The following is a 27695-nucleotide window of genomic DNA, read 5'->3' as shown; positions in this document are numbered from 1 at the left end:
ATTTTAGAAGTTGCATTACCTGTTACTGACAAAGAAAGAAAAACACTCGATCACAAAAAAGGCACATCACCCATGTTGGCAAAGGAGGTTTTCACCAACAAATGCACTGGGTTGTAGACTTGTAGTGCATATTAAGTCTATAAAAAGAATAAAAGACTTGCCAAAAATTTGCAGGTGATCACCATTTTGCTATTCAGAAGTGGACAAAATTGTATCTTTTCATTATGAGAGAGAGAGAGAGAGAGAGAGAGAGAGAGAGTTCTTAGTAATATTGAAGGCAAGCACCACTTAGAGCCCCATAAAATACAAGAACATCACAGTAACTGGCTTCTTTGAGACTTGCTCTATGTTTGGGTGCTCTCCCTCCGTTCCAAACTGACCCTTTAGGGTGTGGAATTGACCCTTTAGTGTCTTTGGTTGGGATGATGTAAATTGAGAGGATAGAGAATAGAGGAAAGATTGAAAAGTAGAATGATAAAAAATGTAAGAGATGATGGAAAATTGAAAGAATAGAAAATTCCACCCACCCCCTTTCCATCCTCCCTTTTTTCCCACCAAATCAAACAATGGAAAACTTTTATTTTCCACCCAAATGAACCATTATTGCTTGAAGTTGGAGGCTTCTGCTAAGGATGTCAACTGGCAAGTTGGACACACGAAATCCCTCAGAAATGTTTTACGACCCTTGTTTCTCTCCCCAAGCAAACAGGCCCTAGGTATTCAACAAATGTGAAAACTGATTCTGCTTATTGTCAATGCCTAAATTAGTTCTCACACTCACCAAATTAATGTAACAAGGATTCCAGCTCAATAACCTTAAACAATCTCTCTGAAGTTCAAAAAACTGAAACATATATCACACGAACATATATTATCCAAATAAAATGTAAGACTTGCATGTGTAACAGTAGCACTAGAACCTTTGACCACAAATTTAAAAAGAAAAAAAATATATACCAAACATGGTGAATCCATTGATCACATTCTCATCATAAATTCAAAACCATAGTCATCATCAACATTATATAAGATAAGATTTAATCCAAATATATGTGGATAGTACAGCTGTTGGAAAAAGAGCTACTGATGTAGAAGGATGGAGAACACAATAACCAAAACAATTTTCCCCATCAATCATCACAGTTCAGGAAACAACTTCAACTATAGGTATGGTGATAAAGACTTAAATATTGGACATCTCCATGTAAATTTCAGAAGTTTATAAACCAATTACCGGGAAAATTGAATATTTAAAAAGCAGAATCCTGCATAAGGAGATTGAAATAAACACTTGCTTTAAGACAATAATGAACATGGGCGGTCTGTCTCCTCAATCCTGTGAAGATACAAAACAAAAGAGGGATTGTCAAAATGCCAAAATAATAAATCATAAATCTAATTCCCAAAAACAATACCAGAGCAAGTTTAGAGTTTGAAAGGAATTAAATCAGGAGAGACTAAACATACATGCAGTGCATCCTTCTAATTTATCCTTGAAACTAGTTTATGCTATTATTTCCTCTTAAAAAAAGGCACATCGCCCATGTTGGCAAAGGAGGTACAAAAAGGGCAAGAGCATGAGAGATAAGACCTGCTACAGAAAACCTTCAGAAAGCTGCATATTTATCACATTCATTATCTTGGGGATGTTTTAGTTTTCTAAACACCAGCCAGTTTAAGTTAAAATTAAATTCAGCCGGTCCAGACCAGAACTGTCTTATATATATGTACGTCAGCCCAGACCGGAACTTTTTTGTCCTGGATTTATTAGGAGAGTGTCCCTCACATTGTCTATCTGATCAAGTTTCCATAACTTGAGTCAATATTGTGATTGGCCAGCAGGACCTGTTGTTTTCCTAAACATAATACATCACAACTGTTTCCCAATGTAGTTCTATAAATCTTCAAACCAATTATCATAATTAAACTAAAGTAATCCACATATGATTTCACTTTCTGATTTCCATAAGTAGATACATTCAATTTCATAGTAAGTTTACCTAGATCTAGTCATAGTTTGAACCATGCTAATAACTACAAAGCCTTTCCTCATCAAGTGCACAAAAAACTACTAATCATGCACTCAAAATTTTTTTTCATGTACGAGGGCAATGCATCAACCCCAAATTTTACAAATATGGACAAAAGAACACTTATATTAATGTGGAAAGAGCAAAAAGAGTAAAAGAGGAAGCCAAAAATGACATTTGTAGAAATCATAAGGAAAGACATGAGCCCTAGATCAAATGGCACATTTTCCCTTTATAAGAGCTAGGTGGAGGGTGAGCCGTGAGTTCAAGACAGATCAGGTGCACATATAACTTAAAAGAGAGAGAGAGAGAGAGAGAGAGAAGGTAAAGACATGATTCTTGGAAAGGTAATTAGGGAAATATGGCCCTGGACAGAGCAAGTAGGTAAAGGATCCATGGATCCCAGATCAGTTAGTTAGGATCTCTAATGCACAGATACTCCATTTTTACTCACGTACTGGTATCCGATATGTATTGTACCAGTATCATACCGGATACCTCTAAGATACTTGGCCAATCAATTTTTTTTTTTAAGTGCCAATACATCTAGCATGCATCTGTGATACAACTTAGATACCGTTGTAACCAATTCTGATAGTGAGAGATAGCCCAAACTTGTAAGATTTTATTTATATGCTTTATATATTGGTTTCAATTTTGAATACTCATCTAATTATCTTTAATTTACTCTTTGGGATTATGGTTTGTATTCTACATTGCATTTAATATTCATAGATTCACTTTATTATCCATTATTGTTTTTAAATTGCTATATGGTTAACAATATATAAAAAACATATTTAATAAGTAATTAATACACATATCCCCAACGTATCGTACCCTACGTTTTTCAAGAAACGTTGCATCCCCGTACCCGTGCAACTTAGGTTAGGATTAAGGCTTAGTTGACATAAGTTAGTTATCATCAATCCATTGTTTCCATATTTAGTGCAAAACCAGATACTTTTTTATACAATTACAATGGATATCTTGCAGGTTTAGTTGTTGCTTGGTGAATGATATATTTATGGCATTTGATTCAGATCCTACAGCCTTTTAGGATGAAATTAATACGAATGTATCAAGTGCATTTAATCAGAAAACCAATTAGTCACTCTACAAGCTTTATGAGAACATTGTACTCCAACCATCAGCTTAGTACTAAGGCTGAGCAGACATGGTATCAATATTAATATACAAAACTGATCTATGTGATGCAATAGGCTTAGCTTACTGTCAAAAAAATAAATAAATAAATATATACACAATTACATCTTCCTAAAGTCTATATAAATACACACAATTACATCTTCCTAAATCAGAAAGCAATTTCCTAAGACAAAATCTAGGAAAAATATTGTTGCCCTCCCCATAGTTTGCCTCAAGTTTGCTCCTGTCCCTAAACCTTAAAACAGTCTTCTTTTTATTGCCCCTAAACTATTGAAACGTCACATTTTCTATCTTTCCGTTTACTCCCCCATAAGCTTCCATCATACATGTCTAACAGAATGCCTAGGTAGCATTATTTAATGATTAAACTGCATTAATTAATTTGACATGGTCCACAATATATATATATATATATATATATATATATTTTTTTTTATATTAAGTGTCATCTAATTGTCTTTTCCCAATTCATAAACCCCACACTGTGAAACACATTCAGCCTTATTTCACTAATCATCAAAATACCCAAGCCAAACCTATCACCAATCAAACCCCAAGACAACCATGCATAAATCTACATTAAAGAAAAATAAGGAAATGAACTCAAAACTGACAGATCTCTCAATTTTGCAATTGACAGATCTCAGACTTCATTTTCTTTTTTTTCTTTTTTTTTTTTGCTACTCAAAAAAAGAAAAGAAAATGAAGTCTGAAAGGTAGAAAAAGATGCTAAGCATCCTGACACCACAGAGGGAACAAATAATGTGATTTCAAACCCTAACCAAGCTGAATCTGATTCAACTCCCATGCCTTTTATACACTGGAATTTGTTGGCAATGGAACCCTTCAACAACAACCATGATAGAGAGAAAAAAAAAAAATTTCTAAAGTCTCACAAGTCACAAGGGAGAAAGTGAGAAACCTCAACTTCTTCCTCTGCATCCACAAACACAAGAGACACCATCTGTTGGGGCATCCAAGCCGAGGATAACCAGAATCACCACCTTTGCATAGAAGAGAAGAAGAGGGAGGAGAAAGAGAAGATATAAGGGTAAAAAAAGGGAATATGTTTTAAAATATTTTGGGCCATGTCAGATTAACTAATGCAGTTTAGTCATTAAATAATGCAACCTAGCCATTCCGTTAGACACGTATAATGGAGTGTTAATGGGAGTAATTTTCCCAAAAGCTTAAACTATTAGGAAAATGGTGAATTCAATAATTTAACTATAATTCTAACACTCCCTCTTTGGTGTGGGCCTAAATTCTCCCTTAATAAGTGGGCCTAACATGTAGGATTTTTTATATTTTAAATGGGAGGTAGAGTGGAGACAGGAATTGAACTTAGGACCTTTTGCTTTGATACTATTATAAATTATCGATCGTCTCAAAAGCTTAAGCTATTAGAAAAATGATGAGTTTAATCATTTTACTATAATTCTAATAGACAAATATAATGGAAAGATATTGATAGTGAATAGAAGGATTGAAAACGTGACATTTAAATATTAGGGACAAAAATATAACTCTTGAAAGTTTAGGGACAAAAGGCAAACTTTAGGGACGGAAACATTAATTTTCCCTAAAATGCACATTCACAACTATCTTATTCAGGTGATCACACCAAACCAATAAAGCTTTTCTTCATCAGCAGCAAGCATACAATCAGATGCATCCTATAATAGAGATTTGCATATCACAATTATATAAAGCTTATAAACGTGTTATGAATTCCATTAGGAAATATCTCCGATTAGTTATTAATGTAATTACCCTTCAAATTCACATAACTTTTCTAATTTCCCTTACTAAGAAGAAAATTTTATGAGTCTAAAATATATACCTTTTCAAGGGGTTGAAGATGTTGCCATATTCACTCTTAACCGTACATTCAAGTATCTAATAAATCCTTACTATTTAAAGCTTAATCACATCAGTATAGCAAACAAGGAAGGGCAGAGAGGTCTTCCATACTGAATTTTTTTTTTGTTTCAGTGTGTAGGTTAGTCTTGCACAAGCTACTTATGTGATCCCACGCTAGATTGCATGAGTTTACATCGTTGTAGAAGTATTTGAAAGCACGAGCAAATAAATGAATGGAGCCAGCCTCCAATGTGAAGAGATAAAATTGCTCCAGTCTTCACAACTTTCCTATTTGGAATAAGACAGGGTGCATACTTAAGTTGGCACCAATAAATACTACCTATCAAAAAAAAGTTGGCACCATAGAATAGTACTTAAAAAACCCACAGGTCTAATGGGCCTCCTATGGACAAAGGAAAAGTTATTTTATGATACTAAAGCAACACTCATGTTAATGCCAAAGGAGTCCACTTTCCTAGCAATGATAGTGACTTTACAGAACCAAAGACAAATTAGTTCTCTCCAAATAAAACTCAGAAGTGGCTTTTAAAGGGATGGAGCTACCTCCCTTTATTCTCTCATCTCTGCGCAAGGTCCTTCCTCAGAAAGTAGATGTCTCCATTAAAATTTCATGTGAAATTCATTGTTGGAAATTGTAGTTTCATTTGGTTTTGGCATAATGTGTGATGCGGGGACGAACCGCTTAAAAATATCTTTTCCTGACCTACAGATTTTGGCAGTTAATGAACAAACCATTGTTGCTCAACATATGTATAGGCTAAATGATACAGTTCACTGATGTCCTACCTCCATTAGGGCCTTTAATGATTGGGAGCTTGAAACCATTGAATATTTATTTGACACTATTAGTTTAGCTCATATTTCAAGGAGAGGCTCGTATAAGATATATCAGGTATTGCCTAAAACCACAGTTGATGTAAAGTCTTTCCACAGGACTTTACATAAAGACCACAAGCAGGGTTTTCCTTGTAGAGCAATTCAGAAGACTAAAATCCCTAAAAAGCTTGCTTTCTTTGGATAGACACCAATTTCGGTATAATTCTCACCATGGACAACCTTAAAAAATGAACATCAATGTGGATTGGTGTTGTATGTGCAAAAAGGATGACAGTAAAAAATCTTCTCGATCATTTGTGTTGTCAAATGAGATTTTTGGTCTATGGTCTCCTTATTGGAATTTCTTAAGTCATGCCTTGGAGAAGGTTCTCCTATCTTGTTGGAGAACAGGTTTTACGGGCCACCAAAATGGGGACATTTGGAATGCCATCCCTCTTTGTCCCATGTGGTGTATTTGGAAGGAGCAAAATTCTAGGTTTTTGAAAGGATAAGATTCCCATTGTTTTGATAGAAGTTCTTTTTTCTTAGAACTATTTATGATTGGCTTAGGATCATCGTGGATATTAATTGTTCTATATACGGGATCTTTGGCTTATGGAAGTATGGTTCTCTTTATTTGGAAATTCTTGAGTCATACCATACACGATGAAGGATCTCTCACCTTGTTGGAGAGCTGGTTTTAAGGGCCATCCAATTGCGGACACCTGGAAAGCCATCCCTCTTTGTCTTATGTGGTGTATTTAGAAGGAACGTAAATCTAGGTAGTTCGAAGGGATATAGTACTTCTTTCTTAGATCCCTTCACAATTGGCCTGGAGCATTTGGGGTAAATGTTCTTCTTTTCAGGAATTCTTAGATCTTTGCAATTTAGGTCTTAGGTTGTTGGATAGCTCCTGTATACTTGGGTGTGTAATTACAAGATTTTCAAAACCCTTTCCAACATCAGAAGGTTCTTTTTATTTTTTGGGAGTGGGGGATGAGATCATAAGTTACATATCACAAAGAACATCAAGACAACTGTAAATATCAACGGCAATGAAAAAAATGTAAAAAGAGCTTCAAACTAAGAATCTACCCGGATAAATCAGGAAATTTAGCTCACAGGCATGTCATCATCATCTAAAGCCTCAGCCTGTAGAGGTCCCACTAAACCACCTTTATTATCACCAAGAAGTTCACGGGCTGCCTTCTCCAGAAATTCCTTGGCAGCAGTTTGAACAGATTGTTTTTCAGATGATTGATACTTTCTCTTCTTTTGGACACTCCTCTCAAGATACTTAATGGTTGGCCCCTCTCCTCTACTAATACTTCTCATACTTTGCTTTTGCTCTGCACAAAATGAGCAACTTCTCAATGGAAAGATCTTAAGATGGAAAAAGATTCATGAACATGACAATTAGAAAAGGACCAACTACCTGAGGTAAGGTCTGGCAAAGCATGCTCAATAAAGCGCGTTGCTGCCTGAGAATTCAACGTAGCAGAAGGTCGAAGTGGTGCTTCAAGGACAAATTTTAAATCAAGCAATCTTAAAGGAAAATGAACTACAAACAACTGTTAAATAATGTTTGTAGGAAATGACTTCTAAAATGAATTCAAATCCAAAACATGCAACAGTATACTATGCATCTTAAATGACCTAGCCCAGTCACTTTCCTTTTTCATCTTAAAACAAATCCCTTGTATCAATGATTAAGATTAAAACTGTCACTGCATAATAAACGTGTGTGTGAGTGAGTGAGTGTGTCTATACATACATACATACATATATATATATATATTAGAAGTCCCATTGCGGTGAAGCATCATTCAAGATTGCATTTTATGACAAGAAATTAACAGCAAATGGCAGATTTTAAAGAGAAAAATGTACCTTTACTCAAGTCTATGAGCCTTTCAAGTTTGTCCTCGTACAAACTTAATCTTTCCTACAATACATGGATAGTGAAAAAAAAAATCATTTTTCAAACAATCAAAACCAAAAGGCAAAGCTTGTAATTTCAAATAATGAGCTGGTCCTCTCCCACATGTATAGACCAGCAGTTAAACAAAAATCACATGCTTGAAGCAATTCCCATTAATCAAAATCTAAGTCAGAAAGACCCAAACAGTCACACCCAAATGTCAAAGAAAAATTCACAATACCCATCATCAAAGACCTCAAAACATAGATACCCACATGACAAAAAACAAACACAAATTCACAGTATGGGCAAACCTACAAGCTCTGATTTTACTGGATGGTCATCTGGGTGAACTCCAGTACACCTCAACCTCACTGTAAAAGAACAAAAACCAAATACAGAATCCAAAAATTAAACCTTTAAGCGAATTCACAAACAAAAAAAAAGGGAAGGTGAAGGAGGAAGAGGAGGAGTTGGTGTACATGTGTAGAGGGTAGTGGTGGCTTTGGCAAGCGTGAGCAGAGTCTGAGCCCGTTGGAGAGGCGGCATTTGAGAGAGGACATGTGGGTCGTAGAGAGATAAGAAGTTGAGCAAATGGGTCTGAACATCTTCTACGTTGGCTAAGGTTCGGTTCACAGAGTCCATCACTGAGTCTGGTATCACCGAGCTTTCTCTTACACCTCCTTCCATTGTTACAGAATCAGAGTTCTGCGACAAACACAGAGATTTTATTTATGATTTAGCTGCCTCTAAACTCTGAAGTCTGAAGAGGCGCTAGCTAGCTAGGGGTCTGTGTTTGGAAGGTTTAATTAGTACGTTTCTGTTTGTTTGTTTTTCTGTTCTGTTTTTTGATTGGTACGAGAAGAACATGACTTATGTTATTTGCTAGGATAGCCATTATTTGTGAGTCTAAATTAAAAATCCATCCAAGGGATGCAATTTGTGTCGGGTAATATCGGCTCATGAGTATTTAATTATAAATAGGTAACACGACATGATATATATGGCTTATTTAATGAACACTATTCTCTATGGAAAAATTACAAACTAACACCAATCTTTAAACAATTTCGTTAATTAGCAAAGTTTTCAAACTATTTAAGGAACTAGCATCTCGTGTCCAAAAAACTCGATTTTGCAAAGAACTCAAGCATAAGAGACTCGATTTTGCTAAGAACTCAACCTAAGGAATCATAGGAAAATGAGAGAAACAGAGGGAAAACGAAACCTTCGCCTAAGGAATCACACGTTCGTGGGTTCAGTCCAAGCTTGAGTTCGTGGGTTTTGCTGCTTGGGTTTACCGCCAGAGTACATGGTTTTCGCCGCCTAAGTTCGTTGGTTTGTCGTTAGATATGTGGGTTTGTTGCTTAGGTTTGCCATTGGGTTTGTGGGTTCGCCGCTAGATTCACTGCTTGGGTTTGTGGTTTTTGTTTTGATCTCTTGCTTTATGTGGTTTCTACTTTGATTTATTGCTTGTGTTTGTGTTGTGTTTTTGTTGTTTCAGAGGGAGAAGAGGGAGACCAGAAGAAGAAGAAGACGACTTAAAAGTTTTTTGATTTCTTGGTTTTTTCATGGAACTCGAGTTTTAGAGACTTGATTTTCGTAGAAATTGAGTCTTTCATTCTCGAGTTGCTACAATAAACTCGAGTCTATTTGACTCGAGATGTTAGTTTCCTAAATAGTTTGGAAACGTTGCTAACTAATGAAATTGTTTGGTGATTGGTGTTAGTTTGCAATTTTTCCCCTATTCTTTATATTCAAACTTTCAAAGTACACAAATTTTCAAATTCAATGTACACTTTTTTTTTTTTTCAAATAAAATGCATGATTTTGTATGTTCAATATATGTAAATTTTTTAATCTCTATATTCAATAAACACAATTTTTTGCTTAATGTACATAATTATGTATATTTAATGTACTTAGTTTCTCATTTTTGTACATTTAATGCACATAGTTTTTCAAAGAATTTATACAATTCTATACAATTAATGTACACAAATTTTAAATACCATACATGATACTGCATATTCAAAGTATACAATTTTTTTTAAAATGTACATAATTTTGTACATTCAACGTATACAAATTTTCAAATAATGAACACAGTTTTGTACATTCGACTTATACAACTTTTCAAAAAATGTACACAATTTCAATGCATATAATTTTAATGTATACAAATTTTCAATTATGTACATTCAATGACATACTTATTCAAAGAATGTATACAATTTTGTATATTAATATACCAAAATTTTCAATTATGTACAATCAACGTGCACAACTTTTCACAAAATGTACACAATTTTGAACATTTGACCTACTAAATTTTTAAAGAAAGTACACAATTTTGTATGTCCAATGTATACAAATTTTCAATTATATACATTAAATGTGAAAAATTGTGCAAATAAACAATTTTATATATTCAAAAAGTATATGAATTTTCAAAGAATGTACACAATTATGTACGACCAACAAATACAAATTTTCAAATCATGTACATTCTATGTAATACAATTTTGAATATTGAATGTGCGTGGGAGGGGTAGAGTTCGAACACGAATTAGCACCAAGTAGGCTTGACTCGAGGAAAAGGGAGTCTCATCCTCCCAATGGTTCTAATTCAGTATGGCGGTAAGAGACCAAATGTTGAAACTGAGGAAGCCGACCATCCGAGGAGTCCGAAGAGCGGGGTTCCTCGGAAGGTTTTATAAAAACCATTGAGAATGAGGGACAAAATGCCAAAAAAGAAGAAGGAAGAAACGTGCAAGTAAAGAAGAAGGAAGATGCCCAGATAAAGTACCAATTACCTTCGTATTTAATACATTGCACCAACTCAGCTGATCGCATTAACGGCGGAATGGCCCCTGAACAGTGCCCTCACAACTTGCAGGACGTTCCACCACTTCTAGCAAAGCCCTGATAGGACAAGTGTCCAAATGATGATCCCTACCTATACAAGTGGAAGGCTGAGATGCACCTTAAATAGATATATAAGGAAAAGGAATTCTTTTAGAATGAGGGAGGACAAATTAGAAAGAGAGAGATACTGTGTATCAACATTCTATAACCAAGACTTAAACAATATATGAACTAAACATCCTCAGATTAGCCTGAAGAAGAGATAAACATTGAAATCTTTTTATTTCTTTTAGATTATTTTTTGTTTTTACGATTGAACATGAAACTAGGCCATTAAAGTGTGTGCAAGTTGATCTCAGAACCCCACTTTCTACAAATTAATTGTATCAAACATATCATATCAACTTTTTGCCTATTTAGGGTTTGCAACCAATTTTTGTTCCTCTACATGCACAAATTTTCAATTATGCTCATTCAACATACACATTTTTTTTTTTTTTCAGAATGTACACAATTATATATATATATTTTATATATTCAATATACACAATTTTTTAATTAATTACGAGGAATTATGAGTATAAGATGAGAAGACAAACGAGTTTGTGCATTTTAATTCTAAAATTTAAATTGGGAATGCTAAAACGACGGCGTACACTTGTACACTAGACACTATATTATTCCTTGTTGTCTCTGTTATTGCGAAAAAAATATCCAAAGCCTCCCCCCAACTCAACCACAGAAAACTAAGCCCATGCCCATGGAGGAGTTCTCAGCTAAACCACACTCTCAGAATTCAAACATCTAACCTTCACATATCCACCATAGCAGATATCATCTTACCACTTCCAGAGCACTACACTCTTCTCTCTCCCCCCACCTAAGTCATACATACATAAAGGTTAGTACATGCCAGTTTGTATATATCTGAGTTTCTTTTGCTTTTTCTCACAAGCAATTCAACAGTCACCAAACGTGCACAAAACAATTCATTTATGATTTCTAAGACATACTCTCATTTGGCCACTCCTTTGTTTATGGTAACAACTCCTTCATGGCTGAGTTAATCCTCTGTTCTTCTAGTGCTTGCTGTAGTAGTATCACTTATAGTTGTGCTCTCACTGATAGTAAGGTATATGGTTTAAGCCACAATGGGTTAGTAGGTGGAAGAAATTGTAGAACTTCAAAGGTTTTTCCATCTGGGTCTGTGGTGAAATGGAAGAAGCATAGGAAAAAACTAGTGAGTTTTTGTGGGTTTTTGATGAAAAGTCCAAATGGGGTGGTGGTGGCCAAGGCAAAGTCAAGAAATTCAGTGTCTTCTGAGGAAATTATTGGTGTTTTAAAGTCGATTTCGGACCCGAATTGTGCTTTGTCTTACTTTAAGTCCATTGCACAGTTGCCCAGTGTTGTGCACACCACTGAAACGTGTAATTTGATGCTTGAAGTCTTGAGGGTTCACAGGAGGGTGGAAGATATGGCTGTTGTGTTTGATTTGATGCAAAAGCAAATCATATACAGGAATTTGACAACCTATTTGACTGTTTTTAAAGGCCTTTACATAAGAGGTGGGATTCGGCAAGCACCAATTGCACTAGAAAAGATGCAAAAAGCTGGCTTTGTTCTAAATGCATATTCGTATAATGGGTTAATCTATTTGCTACTTCAATCTGGGTTTTGTAGGGAGGCTTTGGAGGTTTATAGGAGAGCAGTCTCCGAAGGGAATAAGCCTAGTTTGAAGACTTACTCGGCGCTTATGGTGGCATTGGGGAAGAGAAGGGATATTGAAACCATAATGGATTTGTTAAAAGAGATGGAAAGTTTGGGGTTGAGGCCAAACATATACACATTCACTATATGCATTAGAGCACTTGGGAGGGCTGGGAAATTTGATGAAGTGTATGCAATTCTTAAGAGAATGGATGATGAGGGATGTGGACCTGATGTTGTTACTTACACAGTTATCCTAGATGCTCTTTGTAATGCGGGGAAACTTGATAATGCCAAGCAATTATTTGCAAAGATGAAAGCTACCCGTCATAAGCCCGACCGAGTAACCTACATTACTTTGCTGAACAAATTTAGTGACTCTGGAGACTTGGAAACGTTTAAAGAAATTTGGAGTGAAATGGAAATGGATGGTTATGCTCCTGATGTTGTTACTTTTACCATATTTGTTGATGCCTTATGCAAAGCTGGGAATGTTGACAAAGCATTTAGCATATTGGATGTTATGAAGAAGCAAGGGATCTCACCAAATCTTCATACCTATAATACTTTGATTTGTGGACTTTTAAGGGTAAGTAGGTTGGATGAGGCATTGAAGCTTTTCAGTGATATGGGATCTTTGGGAGTTGAACCTACTGCTTATACGTATATCCTTTTCATTGACTACTATGGAAAGTCAGGTGATCCTACCAAAGCTTTTCAAACCTTTCAGGAAATGAAAATTCGTGGAATTGTTCCTAATATTGTTGCTTGTAATGCATCTTTATACAGCCTTGCTGAAATGGGTAGGCTTGGAGAAGCAACAGATATATTTAATGGGCTTAAAAATAGTGGGATTGCTCCAGATTCAGTAACTTATAACATGATGATGAAGTGCCACAGTAAGCTGGGCCAAGTAGATGAAGCCATTAAATTACTCTCTGAGATGATGGAAAGCGAATGTGAACCAGATGTTATTGTAATTAATTCTTTGATTGACACACTTTACAAGGCTAACCGGGTTGAGGAAGCATGGCAAATGTTTTGCAGATTGAAGGACATGAAGCTTGCTCCTACAGTTGTGACCTACAATACATTATTAGCTGGGCTAGGGAAGAAGGGTGAAGTCCAAAAAGCCATCGAGTTGTTCGAGAGCATGACTAGGCATGGGTGTCCTCCAAACACGATAACTTTCTACACACTCCTGGATTGTCTTAGCAAGAATGAAGAGGTTGATTTGGCCTTGAAAATGCATTTTGAGATGACAACAAGGGACTGTGTTCCTGATGTTTTGACCTACAACACTATCATTTATGGCTTGATTAAAGAGAATAGAGTTAATGATGCATTTTGGTTCTTTCATCAAATGAAGAAATTTCTGTATCCTGATCATGTGACTTTGTGCACCCTCCTTCCTGGAGTTGTAAAGCATGGGCGGATTGATGATGCTTTCAAGATTGTCGAGGACTTTGTATATCAGGCTGGGGTTCACACAGACAGGCCTTTTTGGGAAGATTTAGTGGGAGGTCTTTTAACTGAAGCTGAATTAGATAAAGCCATATTATTTGCTGAAAGATTGGTGTGCAATGGGATTTGCCAAGATGACTCAGTATTGATACCTTTTATTGTGTTTTTGTGCAAGCGTAAGAAAGCCCTTGATGCCCACAATTTGTTTGTGAAATTTACCAAAAATCTGGGAGTTAACCCAACACTAGAAGCATATAACTGTTTGATTGATGGGCTTCTTAAAATCCATTGTACTGGAAAAGCTTGGGATCTTTTTAAGGAGATGAAGAATAGTGGTTGTGCCCCAGATGTTTTCACATACAACTTGTTGCTTAATGCTCTTGGAAAAGCTGGGAAGATCAACGAACTTTTTGACCTGTACAAAGAGATGCATTGTAGGGGATGCAAGCCTAACACCATCACTCATAATATAGTGATCTCTGGTCTTGTGAAATCTAATAGTTTAGATAAGGCTATGGATTTATACTATGATCTCATAAGTGGTGATTTTTCTCCCACACCTTTTACATATGGTCCTCTCCTGGATGGACTTCTGAAGTCAGGGAGACTAGAGGAAGCAATGCAGTTCTTTGAAGAGATGCTTGATTATGGATGCAAACCTAATTGTGCTATTTACAATGTTCTTATAAATGGATTTGGGAAGACTGGTGACTTGGAAACTGCCTGTAAGTTGTTTAAAAGGATGATCAAAGAAGGTATAAGACCGGATTTGAAGTCTTACACTATTCTTGTGGATTGCCTGTGCATGGCAGGGAGAGTTGATGATGCTTTGCATTACTTTGAGGAACTAAAGTTTTCTGGCATTGATCCTGACTTGGTCTCTTACAATCTTATAATTGATGGACTTGGAAGATCACAGAGGTTAGAGGAAGCTCTCTCTCTTTTCAATGAAATGCGAAATAAGGGCATTACTCCTGATCTTTATACTTATAATTCATTAATCTTCAATCTTGGGATTGTTGGAATGGTGGAGCAAGCTGGGAATTTGTATGAAGAACTACAACTCATAGGTCTTGAACCTGATGTGTTCACCCATAATGCTCTCATTCGAGGATACTGTGCATCAGGAAACCCAGACCATGCCTATGCAGTCTACAAGAAAATGATGGTTCGGGGCTGCAGCCCTAACAAGGGAACATTTGCACAGCTTCCTAATCAGTCTTGACTTTATTGAGATTCTCACAGGGCCACTCAACTGTATATGTTTGGTGATCTCTGTACTTGAGGAATACCAGGTATAATTTTTTTTTCACTCTCCTTGAAGCACTGAAAATCTTCTTTAAATGTCACTAATAAAAGTTTTGCCATCATCTTTTGATGGATCTATATGAGTATGTGTTGGGGTTCTCCCTTTTACTTATGTCTGTTAACTTGGGTTTTTCAGCGATGCTTTACCCTAACAGCAGTAAATGGGTTTGGTCAGTACCAACTGACAATGAATGTTGTGGAAACAACTTTGTCCTGCTATTAGATGTATCTGCAAGGTTGGTGGTAAGAAATATGTCCTGGTTTGGAACGGTTTTTATAATATTTGGTCCTAATATAGAAGTTGCTTGTTAGGTCTGTTTGAAGTCTTCTAAAACTTTTGAGCCTGAGAACTGTGAGTATCTTACTTTTGTATACTATGTATGTAGGAGATAGTAATGCAATACAGTGATTTTGAAGTGTAACTACTATTTATTGTATCATCATTGACCTTGTGATCATTTTGTAAACTAAAACATTACATTATGTTATGCTATGTCTACACCACTTTTACTCTACCAATATCAATTTGAACATATTTTATCTTCTCCAACCCATTATGTGGTGATTTAAAATAGTATTCTTGTGTGTGTGTGTGTTTTTCCTTTTTCTTTTTGGAACAAGTATTCATGTTACAAATTATTAAATAGATACATAAATAGTCACATTAAATAGATAATGTGATAAAGGAATTTTTCTCAAAACCTATTTGGGGGGAAATTCTAATCTTTAATTTAAAATTTTATAGGGACCAATCAAATCATATGTAAATATTGACATATCGTTGTAGTATGTGCTGTTGTAATGAAGAATCTGTGGATCATCTACTGATTTTCTATCCGGTAGCTCATTCTAAGTGTATATGCTTTAGTTGTTTGGGATTGATTGAGTCATGTCAGGTTCAATTGCAGACTTATTACTTTGTTGGTATCATTGGCTTGGGAAACTTAATTTTGATATTTGGAATTTGGTTCCAGGCTGTTTGATGTGGACTGTTTGGATTGAATGTAATCAGCATTCTTTTTAGATACTGAGAAATCTCTGGCTTAGTTGTTAAATTTGTGCCAACAGACTCTCTTTGATTGGTCTTGATGTTAAGGTCTCTCGGATTGTTTTGTTCTTTTGGATTTTCTTTTGTCTCTTGGAATAGTTTAATGATTGTTTGTTCCTATTTGTTTCTATTTGCTCTTTGTTCACTATCATGAATTCTGTGTATCTTTCCTTCTATTCATTTTTTAATAATATTTTCTTTCTTACCTATCAAAAAAAAAGAAAAAAGAAAAAAAGAAAAAGTGTTTCACATCACTTGAGAAATTATTTGCGCTTAAATAAAGTTTGTTCCCTGGAGCACCACGTCACTCTAGTCCAATGGTCCTCTCAACCAATAAGAAACCTTCATCTGTGCTTAAATTTCTGAGTCAGATCCTAATAAAGCATGAAAAGGAAAATCCAATTCTGTTTAACACCATTGGAATGAATGTTTGAGCATTTTCAGAATAGCTTGGAAAAATTTTAATCTCAAAATTCAAATCCAAAGTTCAAATATGTCGTCAGAGTGTTGGATCATCCTCTTCTCCAAATGATTCCTAATTCTCTCACATCCAAAATTTCAAATCAAACCCATCAACCCAAGCATGAGTTCCGCAAGGTCAGTCAAAATAGCTGAGACAAGCCTGAGTATTCAAGTCCATCTCCAGTTTTTGAGCGTATCAGTATCGGCACTCCCATTTACTGAGGTTAGTGATTTGCTTGGTCTTATTTTTTGTCCTTGATTTGTGGATGCAGTTTTTTTAGTCTTTGTCGGGGTGTTTGGTTGTTGAGAAAATGTGGTTATTGGTTAGTGAAGGTAATTGGGTTTTCCCCTCCTTCAAGATTGTTTATTTTGTTGGGAGTGGGTTGTGCACATTTGGATCTTTGTTTGGTGATAGAATTTAAGGAAGCGAAAAGGAATTAGGACTTCGAATATTAGATCTTTTATTTGTTTTGATCTAGGGAACCAAGTTTCTATTGGATTATGGAACTGAAACAAGCATCACCATATGGGTTTAGTGATAGATGGAATACAAAATAAGAAAAATAGTATGTTTAGTTGAGGCAATCAAATTTTGGCAGCTTCAATTTTCTTAGCAGTGGTGTAGATAATTAGACGCTCTGAATCACTGTACATACATGATAACGTATGCAAAGATTTTCATCCTTGTGCAAGGTTGAATTCTTCCCTCTAATCTTGCTTCTTTGATTTTTGTCGATTTTTCCCTGCACCTTCTGATCACCTAAGGAGTAGATCTATTTTACAATTGCAATCACATATTGAGATTCATTTTTTCTTGTTCTTATTAAGTGTTGGATACTCATAGCACATGTATTCTATATAGTCAAAGAATTGGGTATGTCTCAAATGAAATTTTGATGTGAATGGATTCAAAAATTCTTTATGAATAGTACATACTTCAGATAGTATTGCATTTATAAAGAATGAGTTCATCAAGTTTATGGAATTTTCTTATCAGCTAGTATTCTTAGGCTTCTTGTTATGATTTATTATGTATCTCTAAATTCATTTGCTGCATTAGAATATAGAAAACTGGTTTGGAATTTTATTTGTTGAAGTTTCTGCAATATACTTATGCAATTTGACTTCTTTTTACATATCAAACTTCTAGTCTTGACTAAGAGCACCAGTAAAAGTTGATGGGCCTAAGGTAGCTCCATTTGTTAAGCCAATAACTATACTTGATGTAACAAAGGAAAATAGACTTTTATCCAAGCTTTCACGATACTAGTTGAGCCCACCTCTCTGTAGGGTCAAAGAGAAGCGTATGCTACAGATTGTTTTGTTTTGAGTCCTCTTAGTGCCATGCTTCTCCATGTCACACACACACATATAAAACAGTATAGAAGTTGATGACATTGATTTTTTGTATTTTCAAACTTTGCTCTTTTAAAATTTTAATACTTTGTAATGGAAAGAAAGTTCTCTATCAGGCACATCAAAGATGGGAGCTCTATCAATGTCTGTCCCGATGGCAAATACGGTACCAGATATGGAGGCAGTGGCTTGTCGTCGTGCTGTTAACTTTGCTGCTGAACTTGGTCTTCAGAGAGTAATTTTTGAAGGAGATTCGGCTATTGTGATCAAAGCGGTTTCTCAGGGAAATGCAGCATTGGCTTCTTATGGAAACATAATGGAGGATATTCGATGTTTAGCTTCATCTTTTCTATTTTTTTGATTTCATTCATGTCCACCGCAATGGTAATTTGGTGGCTGATTCTTTAGCCAAAAAAGCAAAAAACATTGTAGGCTGTCAGGTTTGGTCTGAGACTATGCCAGAAGACATTGTGCCTTTGGTTAGTTTTGATGTTCATTAGTTTGGTTGATCAATAAACTCCTAGACTCTCCGTCTGGTTTCTCAAAAAAAAGATGGGAGCACTCTAACCCTATGTTTGGTTTGAAGGAAGAGAATGGAAGAGAAGAGAAAATGAATCAGGGGGAAGAGAAAAATGTGGGTCCAAGTGATAGATTTCTTAACAAATTTAGATCATTTCCTTTTCTATCATGCTATCCAAACTGCGGAAAGGATTTAATATCTCTTCCTTTCCTCCTCTTCCTCTCAAACCAAACAAAGTGTGAGTGTGATAGGGGTCATCTGATGCCATGATAATGTGCCTGTGATTATTCAACCCGTAGAGCCTATCTCAACAGGCTTCCAGTGGATTCATTGCCTCTTCCCCACCTATGCTGAAAGACAAATTTTGACGTGGGATGATAATTAATATCTGATATGGTTCTGGTTGCATTTCATTGGACGTTTTTATGATGTTCCAAGTAAAATATTGGAAGGACAGAACCGAAAAGAATATTCTACACTGCCTGGTCACTCTGTTTTCTCATGTCCAAAGTTTAAGTTGCAAAGTATGAAGCTGAAGATTGTCTTGGAAGATGTAGAGAATGGATCTGAAGATTGCGCAATAATCAATAAACTCTACTTGGAGGTTAAGATTCCATAAGGATTCTAATTGCCAATGGAAATAATGAGGAAAAACAATTTCCACTAGCAAGAAGCTAGAAGATGTGTTGTGAGGAAGTAGCACATTTTGATTTTTGCTAATTTCATACGTAAATAAGTCATTCAATTTCCCTAAGTGGTTCAGAAAAGTTTGTTACTCCCAATTCTGGCTTGGAATGTAGAATTATCAGTCTTATGTTTTAATATTTGGCTATATTTGTTTGTTTATAGAGATCCCATCAATGTCCATATTGTATTTCTTTTCATGAATGTACAACAAAGCTCATACTATTTCTTTTCATCAAATGTCCATCCTCTCTCTAAATATAAAGTTCATTTGCTTCCCAAACTCTCTTTTGTGGAAGATGAGGGTTCCTGCTATGGTCATCTGATCAGTTAAAATACAGAGTTGGGGCCAAATGAAATGAAGAGCTCAAACTATCACTACATAATACATAAAAAAAATTTAGGCTTCAAGTTCTCTTTCCCCTTCATATAATCATTACATCTAAAATTATAATCACTGTGATCAATTTGAACCAAAAGTTACCGAATATATTCAAGGACTTCTATATAAATTAGATAACGAATTCATCACCAGAGTAAATTGCTTCTGCAGTCCCTCCCCAGGAAATAATGATAACAAAGTAAATCAAACATGAGATTGCATGAAAAGTTGACATCATTAATGATGATAACATTATGTTACAAACCCATAATCAAGATTGCAATTGGACCATTAAGAATTTTTTTTTTAATTGCTAAGAAATCATAGGAGAGAGAATAAAAGAAAAAAACTTAAATTCTTCGTGACATTCCAGGTCTTGGCAATTGAATAATATACATGTATAAGATAAGAAGTTGGAAATAAAGACAATTATATTGACCTTATCAACCGGTGTTCCACAGTTTTCATCTATACTTTCGGTCATAATCCCAACTACATGGGCAATTGCCAAATATAATCTCTACAGTTCACATAGAATTAAGGGAATGAAGAGAAACCTATATGTAAATTATAAACCCTTTTTCTCCTCACAACAGAGTAGAATATATGAAATTTAAACCTTTAGAGCAACCTGATCTTGCAATGAGATTTTCTTCTTCCCGACTCGTTTGTCATTGATCATGCAATTCTTAGGCTTCTTCCCTACTCTCAGTGGCTCCCAAACAATGTCTTCTTTCCTTTTCAGTTCCTGTTCATCATTCTGCAACATAAAATTCATAATCAACATGCATACAACTCAAAAAGAATAAAGAACATATTTGTTAATATTCTAATTTTCAAAACAGTCCCCAAGTTTGCTACCGAAATAGGTGTCATAGCCAGAACTGGAGATGGATGTTTTAGAACAGCTTCATTGACATTGTTATCAATCTCATTTGCAAGCAATTGAATGCCTATATCTGAATTCTGTTGTTGTACAAATTCTGCTTTGCCTTTGGGCGATTGTAACTTCAATAAATGTCTGTGTCTTTTTCTCAAAAATCTGAAATTCCAAAAACACCAAGGTATGTTCATGTTAGATTACTATTAGAAAAAATTAAACTCCATCCGAACCAAGAAAAGAAGACGAGAGAAGGAAGACATACTGGACTTCAGCCAAAAGGTTCTCTCTGTATAGCTTTACAGTCTGCACTTTTTTCTTCTTTGAAACAAATTCCTATCAAATTTTGACAATATACATTAAACATATGAACCACATACAATCAACCACACCAAAATTAGAGAAGACCCCATTGTTCCCCACTAATTACCTAGTTGAAAAAAAAAAAACGATTGGGAAAGACGAGTTTTTAGTTTTGGATCATATTTTTTCACTCAACGAAGTATAAACCCTGAATAACAAAAGCTTTCCGCAGCTAAGACAAATACAATAATTAAGTAAAATTCATTCTTATCCAGAAACTTTTTGGCGTTGTGGATTCCACAAAACATTATTCAGAATTTTATACGCTTCTTTACCACTCTCTCAGAAACCAAACAGAGGGACATACAGCATGTCAACAACCATAATCACAATTGCAAGCACTAAGGACCATACGGCAATCGAACAATTCACTAAACAGTAACACATGACAACAAAAGTTTTTAGTCACACCCAGATGATCAGTTAAAAGTTAAAACATAAACAAAACAAAACCTTAAACAATGTAATCAGCAAAGAAAATACTAACCTTTTGCAATTCCAAGTAATCTTGCAATAAATTTTGATATTTAACCTTAGCCCTCCCTCCATCAATAGGACGAGATTGATGAGAATCCATGGAGACCCTTTTCATCTTAGTCTTCAAAATTGCCTCTTCAACATCGAAACTTAGTCTTAAGTTACATATAATCACAAAAATTGAAAACCCTTTTCACCTCCAACTCCAAAATTGAATCTTTAGCCACAACTCTAAATTACAACGCCAAGAAAAAAAAGATGAAACCTACGCTTTTAGAGAGAGATAGAGGAGGAGGCAGAAAATTGATGAGAACCCATTAAAACCTTTCTCAACTTGTTCTCTGAAACCACAAGTACAAAAACAAAACTTGGAGATTAAGCAAAGAAAAAAACAGAGACCCAATTGGAGTTGGAAAATAAGGTATGCGATTATAGAGAGAGAAAAAAGAGAGTGGTAGTAATAAAAACAAAAGGTAATTATGGAAAGATGGGATACTGAGAATCTTGAATTGTATCTCTGTGTGGAGTCCATGAATGTAAGAAACCGAAAAGGCCCATGAAGGTTGGAGATAGAGTGGAAGGAACGAGTGATGAAGATGGGATATGCAGAAGGGCATTTGTGGGAAGTGGATTATGTGTTTGGGGAGAGAGCTGTGGTTGGAGGATAATAGGAGACATATCTCTCTGTCTTTCTTTCCTCCCTATCCTTCCAATTCCACAATATTTTTTTTGTTTTGGTTTTTATTTTTATTTTTTCCTTCTCTACAAAACTTGGTCCTGATCCAGGTCCAGCTGGGCCATTCTTAGAGACAAAGAAGAGGGTGTGGTTGTACATCTTGTGTGTAACTATATACATATACATATATGATGTATATATGTAAATCTTATAGTTTTTGGAAGATTTGGGTATGGCATAGAGGTAGATAGAGAGAGGACATGGGGTGGTGTAGAAAAGTCAGGAGATAATAAATAGCTGCTGTTAGCTCTTGAGTTGCAGTTGTAGCCAAGGAAAGACTTACATGGCTTGGAGTGGTAACTAACAACTAACATAAGTTGAAAGTACCAAAATACCCTGCTATATTTTGAGGCTTTTATATGTATCGATCATTTGAAATTCCAATGGAGGATCCACATTGGTTTTGCCAAAACATCATCCCAATTAAAATATGCCTAATAAACCCCCAAAAAATCACCCACATTTGAATCAATCCACTAGCCAAGATGTTCATTTTGCTATGATGCTCCTCTAAAAATCTCTCTCTCTCTCTCTCTCTCTCTCTAAGACCGAAGATCAACAAGGTCTTCAGTCTTCGTAACTTATGACAAGTTCCTCTTTATAACTAAAAGATACGAGCTTTCCTTTTTAGAAAATATCCGCAATGAGATTTGGACATGGGTTGTTGTGTGTGAAGATTTGGATGTGGGTTGTTTCTTAAACAATGGAGGAAGAGAGATTTGGACGTGGATTGTTGGGTATGAAGAGAGAAAAACTAATAATCTAAAAAATTTTTAAAAAAAACTAAGAAAAGTCATATTTGAATAAAAGAGAGAGAAATAAAGAGTTAGATGTATAGTGTTTTGAAAGGTTGTTTGATAAAATTCAAAAAGTAAATTCTTATTCTAATTGAGAGAATTTTGGCTAAACCAACATAAATGTTCAGATAGCATGACAAGCATTTAAATTAATAATAAATAAAAAGAAAAGTGGTTTTTATTTTTTGGCTGAATTATTTGCAGGACCTTGCTTGTTGATTGAAGCTAGACTCTCCTAAGCATTTCTGGTAGATTTTTTAAATTTTTGTACGGTTTGGAGAGTGAACAATTATATTTACCTTTTACCTACTTATTTTTTCAAATACATTTTTCAACAGATTCTTTATCCTTTCTCTATTTTATTTAAATATTATTTTTTCATTATTTCTTTATTACTTCTTCATCTTTTTTTAATCAACAAGAAAGATAAAGAATTGATATAATACTACTTGCTAGAATTTTTAAATAAAAAAATTCAATTGCTAATGAATAGTATTCCATCAGACTTGGTGAGCTATACTGTTCATGAGCAAATTTTTTTTTGATATTTAGAGAAATCATTGGAGACCTATTTTTTGGTTTCACTCTTTATTGTAGAGAGTATTTTAGTTTTACATTTGTTGTTGGAGATTATCTTAGGAGAGTCATAAGTGTTTGGTGAGCTATAGGCTCACAAACAAAACAAAGTGATTGTTAAGAAATGTATCTTTTTCTTTTACTTCTTTTATAAAAAAATCTGTTTTCACAGTAACTGTAAGTGCACAATTTGTACCCGGTCCAATCTCTAGATGGACTCAGGCCCAAAGAGTCTTATACAATGAAATTTGTAAAGTATAGGTTTGAAACCTAGGTTAGGGATATTGGAGAATTGATAAACAGGCTAGAATGCCGCAATATGTGCAAATAATAGATGAATATGACAAAAAAACTCTCCTTGGACGTAAGCTGATGACCACTTGTATGACATTTCTTTCTCTAAGCAAAAGATTACAATTTTTAGTTTCCAAAAAAGGTCTCCCTTCTTCTTTCCTCTCTCATCTTCTTATAACCTTCTTCTTCTTCCCTGTTTCATCCACGTGTAACACAGATTTTCCTCATATATACTTGTCCCATCCACCACCTTCTTAAAGTTTTCAAATAATAGCTGGAAGGCTGAATATTACTGTTCAGAGGTTATTTCTCCATTAATGCGGCCAGGGAGGCAGATGCAGGGTCTTTAATGCGGTGGTAGCAGCTTTTTCCTCAGATATTTCTCACACGTTCCTCCTTCTAACGAGTGCTTGGATCACGCCTTTACCCAACAGATCTTCTAGAATTCTGTCTCTAAATCCTTTAGAACGTCCCTTGGCCTTTACTAGGTCCGTCCGAGGAGATACTCCTCCTCGGACAACTCCTCTGCCTCTTGTAGCGCGGACTGGCCTGTGGGTCTCAAAGACTCTGATTGAACAGACTTATACCAACTAACCAGGCCCAAGGTCCAAACATGCATTTAAGCATTTTTACCCCCCACAGCAACAATCTTTTGGAGTTTTCTATCATACATGTATTTTTAATAATTAGAAATGAAAGCTATGGACTTAGGGTAGAAATATGAAAGACTAGGTATTGCAAAAGCTCTTAAAATAAATCAAAGTACATATAAAATTTCTTGAAGATATTTGTGTATGTTGTCAAATTTTTTATACTACTACATTCATTTATGTTCTCAATTAACTCTTAAGCTGTCAATTTTTTTCTTTATTTAGATTTCTTTTTTAAAGTTATTCTATTGATAAATATACTGTAGTAATTTTTGTTAATATAGATTAAAGACATGAAAAAATATAATATAATAAAATTATCATTATATTTATTTTGTGTTGATTAATTATTTTTTAAAACTTTTTATCTATGTATTATTTACATTAAATTAACATGTTTTGAACTAATCTTATTTTCAACTCTATTTTCAATTTTGTCTTTTACTCTTACCGGCATTGGACCAAAATCTTGACTGGTCATTGAATATATTTGTTCAACTAAAATGAATATTTTTTTATATATATTTAATTTGAGAATCAAAATGAAATAAATAAATCACCGACTAAATGATACACAATAAACATCAACACACAACAATGAGATGGACCACATCGTACATGCACTATAACTCATAAGTCGGTTTTGTGATTAATGTGTGAGGTTCAAACCCCCAAAAAAAAAAGATTAATGTGTGAGGATATTTCATATTTTGCCCATTTAAAAGGTGGATACCAAAAAATTGTGCTCTCTTATGTAAGTTATAAATATGGTATAGATTTTCTCAATTTAGTCGAATATAGGCAAATACATGATCAAAATATAATTAAAAAAATGTAAATATTAGAATTATAAGTTGTTATATTTACACACAAAAAAAGCATAATATATAGTGTTGCTTTACAAGATCTTGGTATTAATGGTTGCAAAGATCAACAATAAAAACTAGATTTTGTTGTAGATAATGATAGAGAAGGTAGGATGAGAGGAGAATTCTTTTGCTCGAGTGCAAATAATACTTAGGAAAAGCTTGACACTAATATAAGATTTTTTGGGAATGAAAACAAATATTACAATGATTACAAGAAGTTATAATGAATATCTACTTTTATGCATCAATTTGATGATAGCACAAAATTAGAACTCTAAAACTATATTTCACAGATCGGTTTTTGGTGTAGACAGAGATTTTATCAGTTAAGATAATTTGAATCTACACTGATGTGGATCTCTCTTAACATTTGATTATGTTTATTAAATAATTATATCATTGTCTTTTTGTTTAAAATTGGTATCTCCATAAATGTTAAAAGTAGAAAGTAGAGACCTCATGTGTGAGAGCTTAAGGTTCTGCCAAGTGGCGTATTGTATGACATTTTTGTCATTTGGGCTTCCACCTCATCTAAATTTAGCATTTATATCAAACTATTAAGTAATGACATATGCATTTATTTGGATGCATTAATAAAATTCAAAGAATTTGTATACATTTATTATTTGAAATGCTTTGGATCGATACAGATGGATCTAAAACGTCATGAGAAAGATAGGAATTAAGAAAACTTTTCAATTTTAAGCATAAGTCTAACTTCAATGCAGAATTACAGGAGTTAGATTCAATAAATATTGAGTAATATGATTATTTGTCTCCACATTTGTCAAATATAAACCCCCATTTCCTTTGGACTTAAAAATCAAACTTACATAATTTCTCTCACAATATCTTTGATTCCTTTTCTGAGAGGTATGTTAACTTCCAAAATATTATGTTCATCTCTAATATTATGTTTAGATTTTATGTATTTGTTTTTACTGATGTAGCTTCATAATGTGGTTATGATGGTTTTTCCATATTATGTGCTAATTTAGATTTTGGGTTTTCTATATGATGCATATACTTGGTAAGGATTTGTAGTAAATTTGGTGTTTTGGCGGCTTTTAATTCAATTAAAATTTGGAGGTTAAATTGTGATATGATTGCGTCATTATGACATTATTGTTTCTGTTGTTGTATTCTAGCAATTTTTATAGCTAATTGATTAAGATATCATTCTCTCAATTTTTACCTCTTATAATTAAGGTCTTAGAAAATCAAACTTTTGTTTAATTAAAATATTAATGGGCCTTACTTTTATCTCATATCAATTCTGAAACTAAAGAAAAGCTACTTTCACAGACATAAAAATTATAGGTGTTGATATAGTGGAGATAGAGACTTTAGTGGCATAAGAAATTTAGAAATTAACACTATAAAATCTATATATAAAGCATAAATCATACAATCTATATATAAAGCATAAATCATACAAGATAGACACCTAAGAACCACCAGGTTTGTAGGTGACAATGTGAACATAATATGGTGACATTTGTTGGTTGCATGAATTACAAGAATTTTCCCCCAATTTATTTAGTTTCAATTTTGTTTTACTAGAAAACTTCATAGTTTAATTATGAAAAACAATAATAGTATTCATAAAATCAATGGATCATAAATAATTTTTTACTAAATTTATCAAAACGTACAGTGCATCACGCGGGATATGCACTAGTAACTAATAAATTCTCTTATGTGAATAAAATAATGATACATAAAACAAACTTGATTTTTTTATTTTAAAAAATACGTGTTTGATAAAAAAAAAGTTAATACATATTTGAAATTCAAATTAATACATTAAAAAATGCTTTTGCCTTTTTTTTACTATATTAAATTTCACACATAATAAAATTAATTAAACTTATACTTGTCAATAGTTTTTCTAACTAATTTGTTTACTTTTATTGAAATTAACCTTATATTTGTATATAGGCAAAAGATTTTAAGTAGTAGCAACCGACTATGTTTTTTTAGCTATTATGATACTTTTAGTAAGGAATAGTTATTCTTCCATTTTGATAATTGCTATTCCCTGTAATAAAACACATCTGAATAATGATCACAATTTTATTCATGAATCTATTTCTACATACCAAATGTGTCCTTAATGGATTCTAAAATAAATAAATAAATAAATAAATAAATATATATATATATATATAAATAAAAGTGTCAGTAAAAACATAATAGAATTTGAATCTATAACGTCTGCCTCTAAGATGATCGTTATTTACTATCATGTCAAGACCAATAACTTTCTTTTTAATGTAGGTGTAATTCAAATTGAACACAATAATACCTAATTTAAATACAAGATAAAAATATGCATAGGGTTTGTGTTCCCCAGGCCTAGCTAACACTAGATATTCTCAATTTAGTTTTGCTAATACTTCAGTAGTTTTTAACCAAAAGATATGACTGCCT

At 34.1% G+C, this 27695-nt stretch overlaps 3 protein-coding genes across 10 annotated transcripts; 1 reads left to right on the top strand and 2 right to left on the bottom strand.

Annotated features, from left to right (window-relative positions):
* Nucleotides 1–994: 994 nt before the first annotated feature.
* On the bottom strand, nt 995–8713 carry LOC142610289 (uncharacterized). The gene is made up of 6 exons (XM_075782403.1): nt 8304–8713; nt 8140–8195; nt 7791–7845; nt 7336–7416; nt 6996–7249; nt 995–1336 (listed from the first exon to the last, which is right to left on the bottom strand). Exons 1-5 carry the CDS (start codon nt 8509–8511, stop codon nt 7014–7016), a joined length of 636 nt encoding a protein of 211 aa, XP_075638518.1. The 5' UTR covers nt 8512–8713; the 3' UTR covers nt 995–1336; nt 6996–7013.
* Nucleotides 8714–11403: 2690 nt separating this feature from the next.
* Nucleotides 11404–19386, top strand: LOC142621491 (uncharacterized). 8 transcript variants are annotated; one of them, XM_075794751.1, is made up of 4 exons: nt 11410–15155; nt 15305–15404; nt 16661–16901; nt 18151–19386. In XM_075794751.1, exon 1 carries the CDS (start codon nt 11744–11746, stop codon nt 15083–15085), a length of 3342 nt encoding a protein of 1113 aa, XP_075650866.1. In that variant the 5' UTR covers nt 11410–11743; the 3' UTR covers nt 15086–15155; nt 15305–15404; nt 16661–16901; nt 18151–19386. The 8 variants fall into 8 exon arrangements, with proteins under 8 accessions (XP_075650863.1, XP_075650866.1, XP_075650865.1 ...); XM_075794750.1 differs by having other exon boundaries at nt 15305–15411; XM_075794753.1 differs by having other exon boundaries at nt 15305–15411; nt 18140–19386.
* A 570-nt stretch (nt 19387–19956) lies between these two features.
* LOC142641356 (uncharacterized) lies at nt 19957–22339 on the bottom strand. Its single transcript, XM_075815775.1, has 4 exons — nt 21351–22339; nt 20766–20836; nt 20482–20662; nt 19957–20380 (listed from the first exon to the last, which is right to left on the bottom strand). The coding sequence occupies exons 1-4, from the start codon at nt 21453–21455 to the stop codon at nt 20234–20236; spliced, it is 504 nt and encodes a 167-aa protein (XP_075671890.1). The 5' UTR covers nt 21456–22339; the 3' UTR covers nt 19957–20233.
* Nucleotides 22340–27695: the final 5356 nt, after the last annotated feature.

This window comes from Castanea sativa, chromosome 1, assembly GCF_040712315.1.
Source record: "Castanea sativa cultivar Marrone di Chiusa Pesio chromosome 1, ASM4071231v1".
Classification (NCBI taxonomy): domain Eukaryota; kingdom Viridiplantae; phylum Streptophyta; class Magnoliopsida; order Fagales; family Fagaceae; genus Castanea; species Castanea sativa.
The sequence above is the reverse complement of the archived record's forward strand: the minus strand, read 5'-3'. Positions and strand labels throughout refer to the sequence as shown.

Excerpts from the sequence above, each read along its gene's own strand:
- LOC142610289 (XM_075782403.1), bottom strand. The coding sequence starts at position 8,511 with ATGGAAGGAGGTGTAAGAGAAAGCTCGGTGATACCAGACTCAGTGATG. Across the intron at positions 7,846-8,139 it reads ATCCAGTAAAATCAGAGCTT|GAAAGATTAAGTTTGTACGA; the intron begins GTAGGTTTGCCC and ends CATGTATTGTAG. Across the intron at positions 7,417-7,790 it reads GCTCATAGACTTGAGTAAAG|CACCACTTCGACCTTCTGCT; the intron begins GTACATTTTTCT and ends TTGTCCTTGAAG.
- LOC142621491 (XM_075794755.1), top strand. The coding sequence starts at position 11,744 with ATGGCTGAGTTAATCCTCTGTTCTTCTAGTGCTTGCTGTAGTAGTATC.
- LOC142641356 (XM_075815775.1), bottom strand. The coding sequence starts at position 21,455 with ATGAAAAGGGTCTCCATGGATTCTCATCAATCTCGTCCTATTGATGGA. Across the intron at positions 20,663-20,765 it reads AACCTTTTGGCTGAAGTCCA|ATTTTTGAGAAAAAGACACA; the intron begins GTATGTCTTCCT and ends TTGGAATTTCAG. Across the intron at positions 20,381-20,481 it reads TGGCTATGACACCTATTTCG|AATGATGAACAGGAACTGAA; the intron begins GTAGCAAACTTG and ends TTTATGTTGCAG.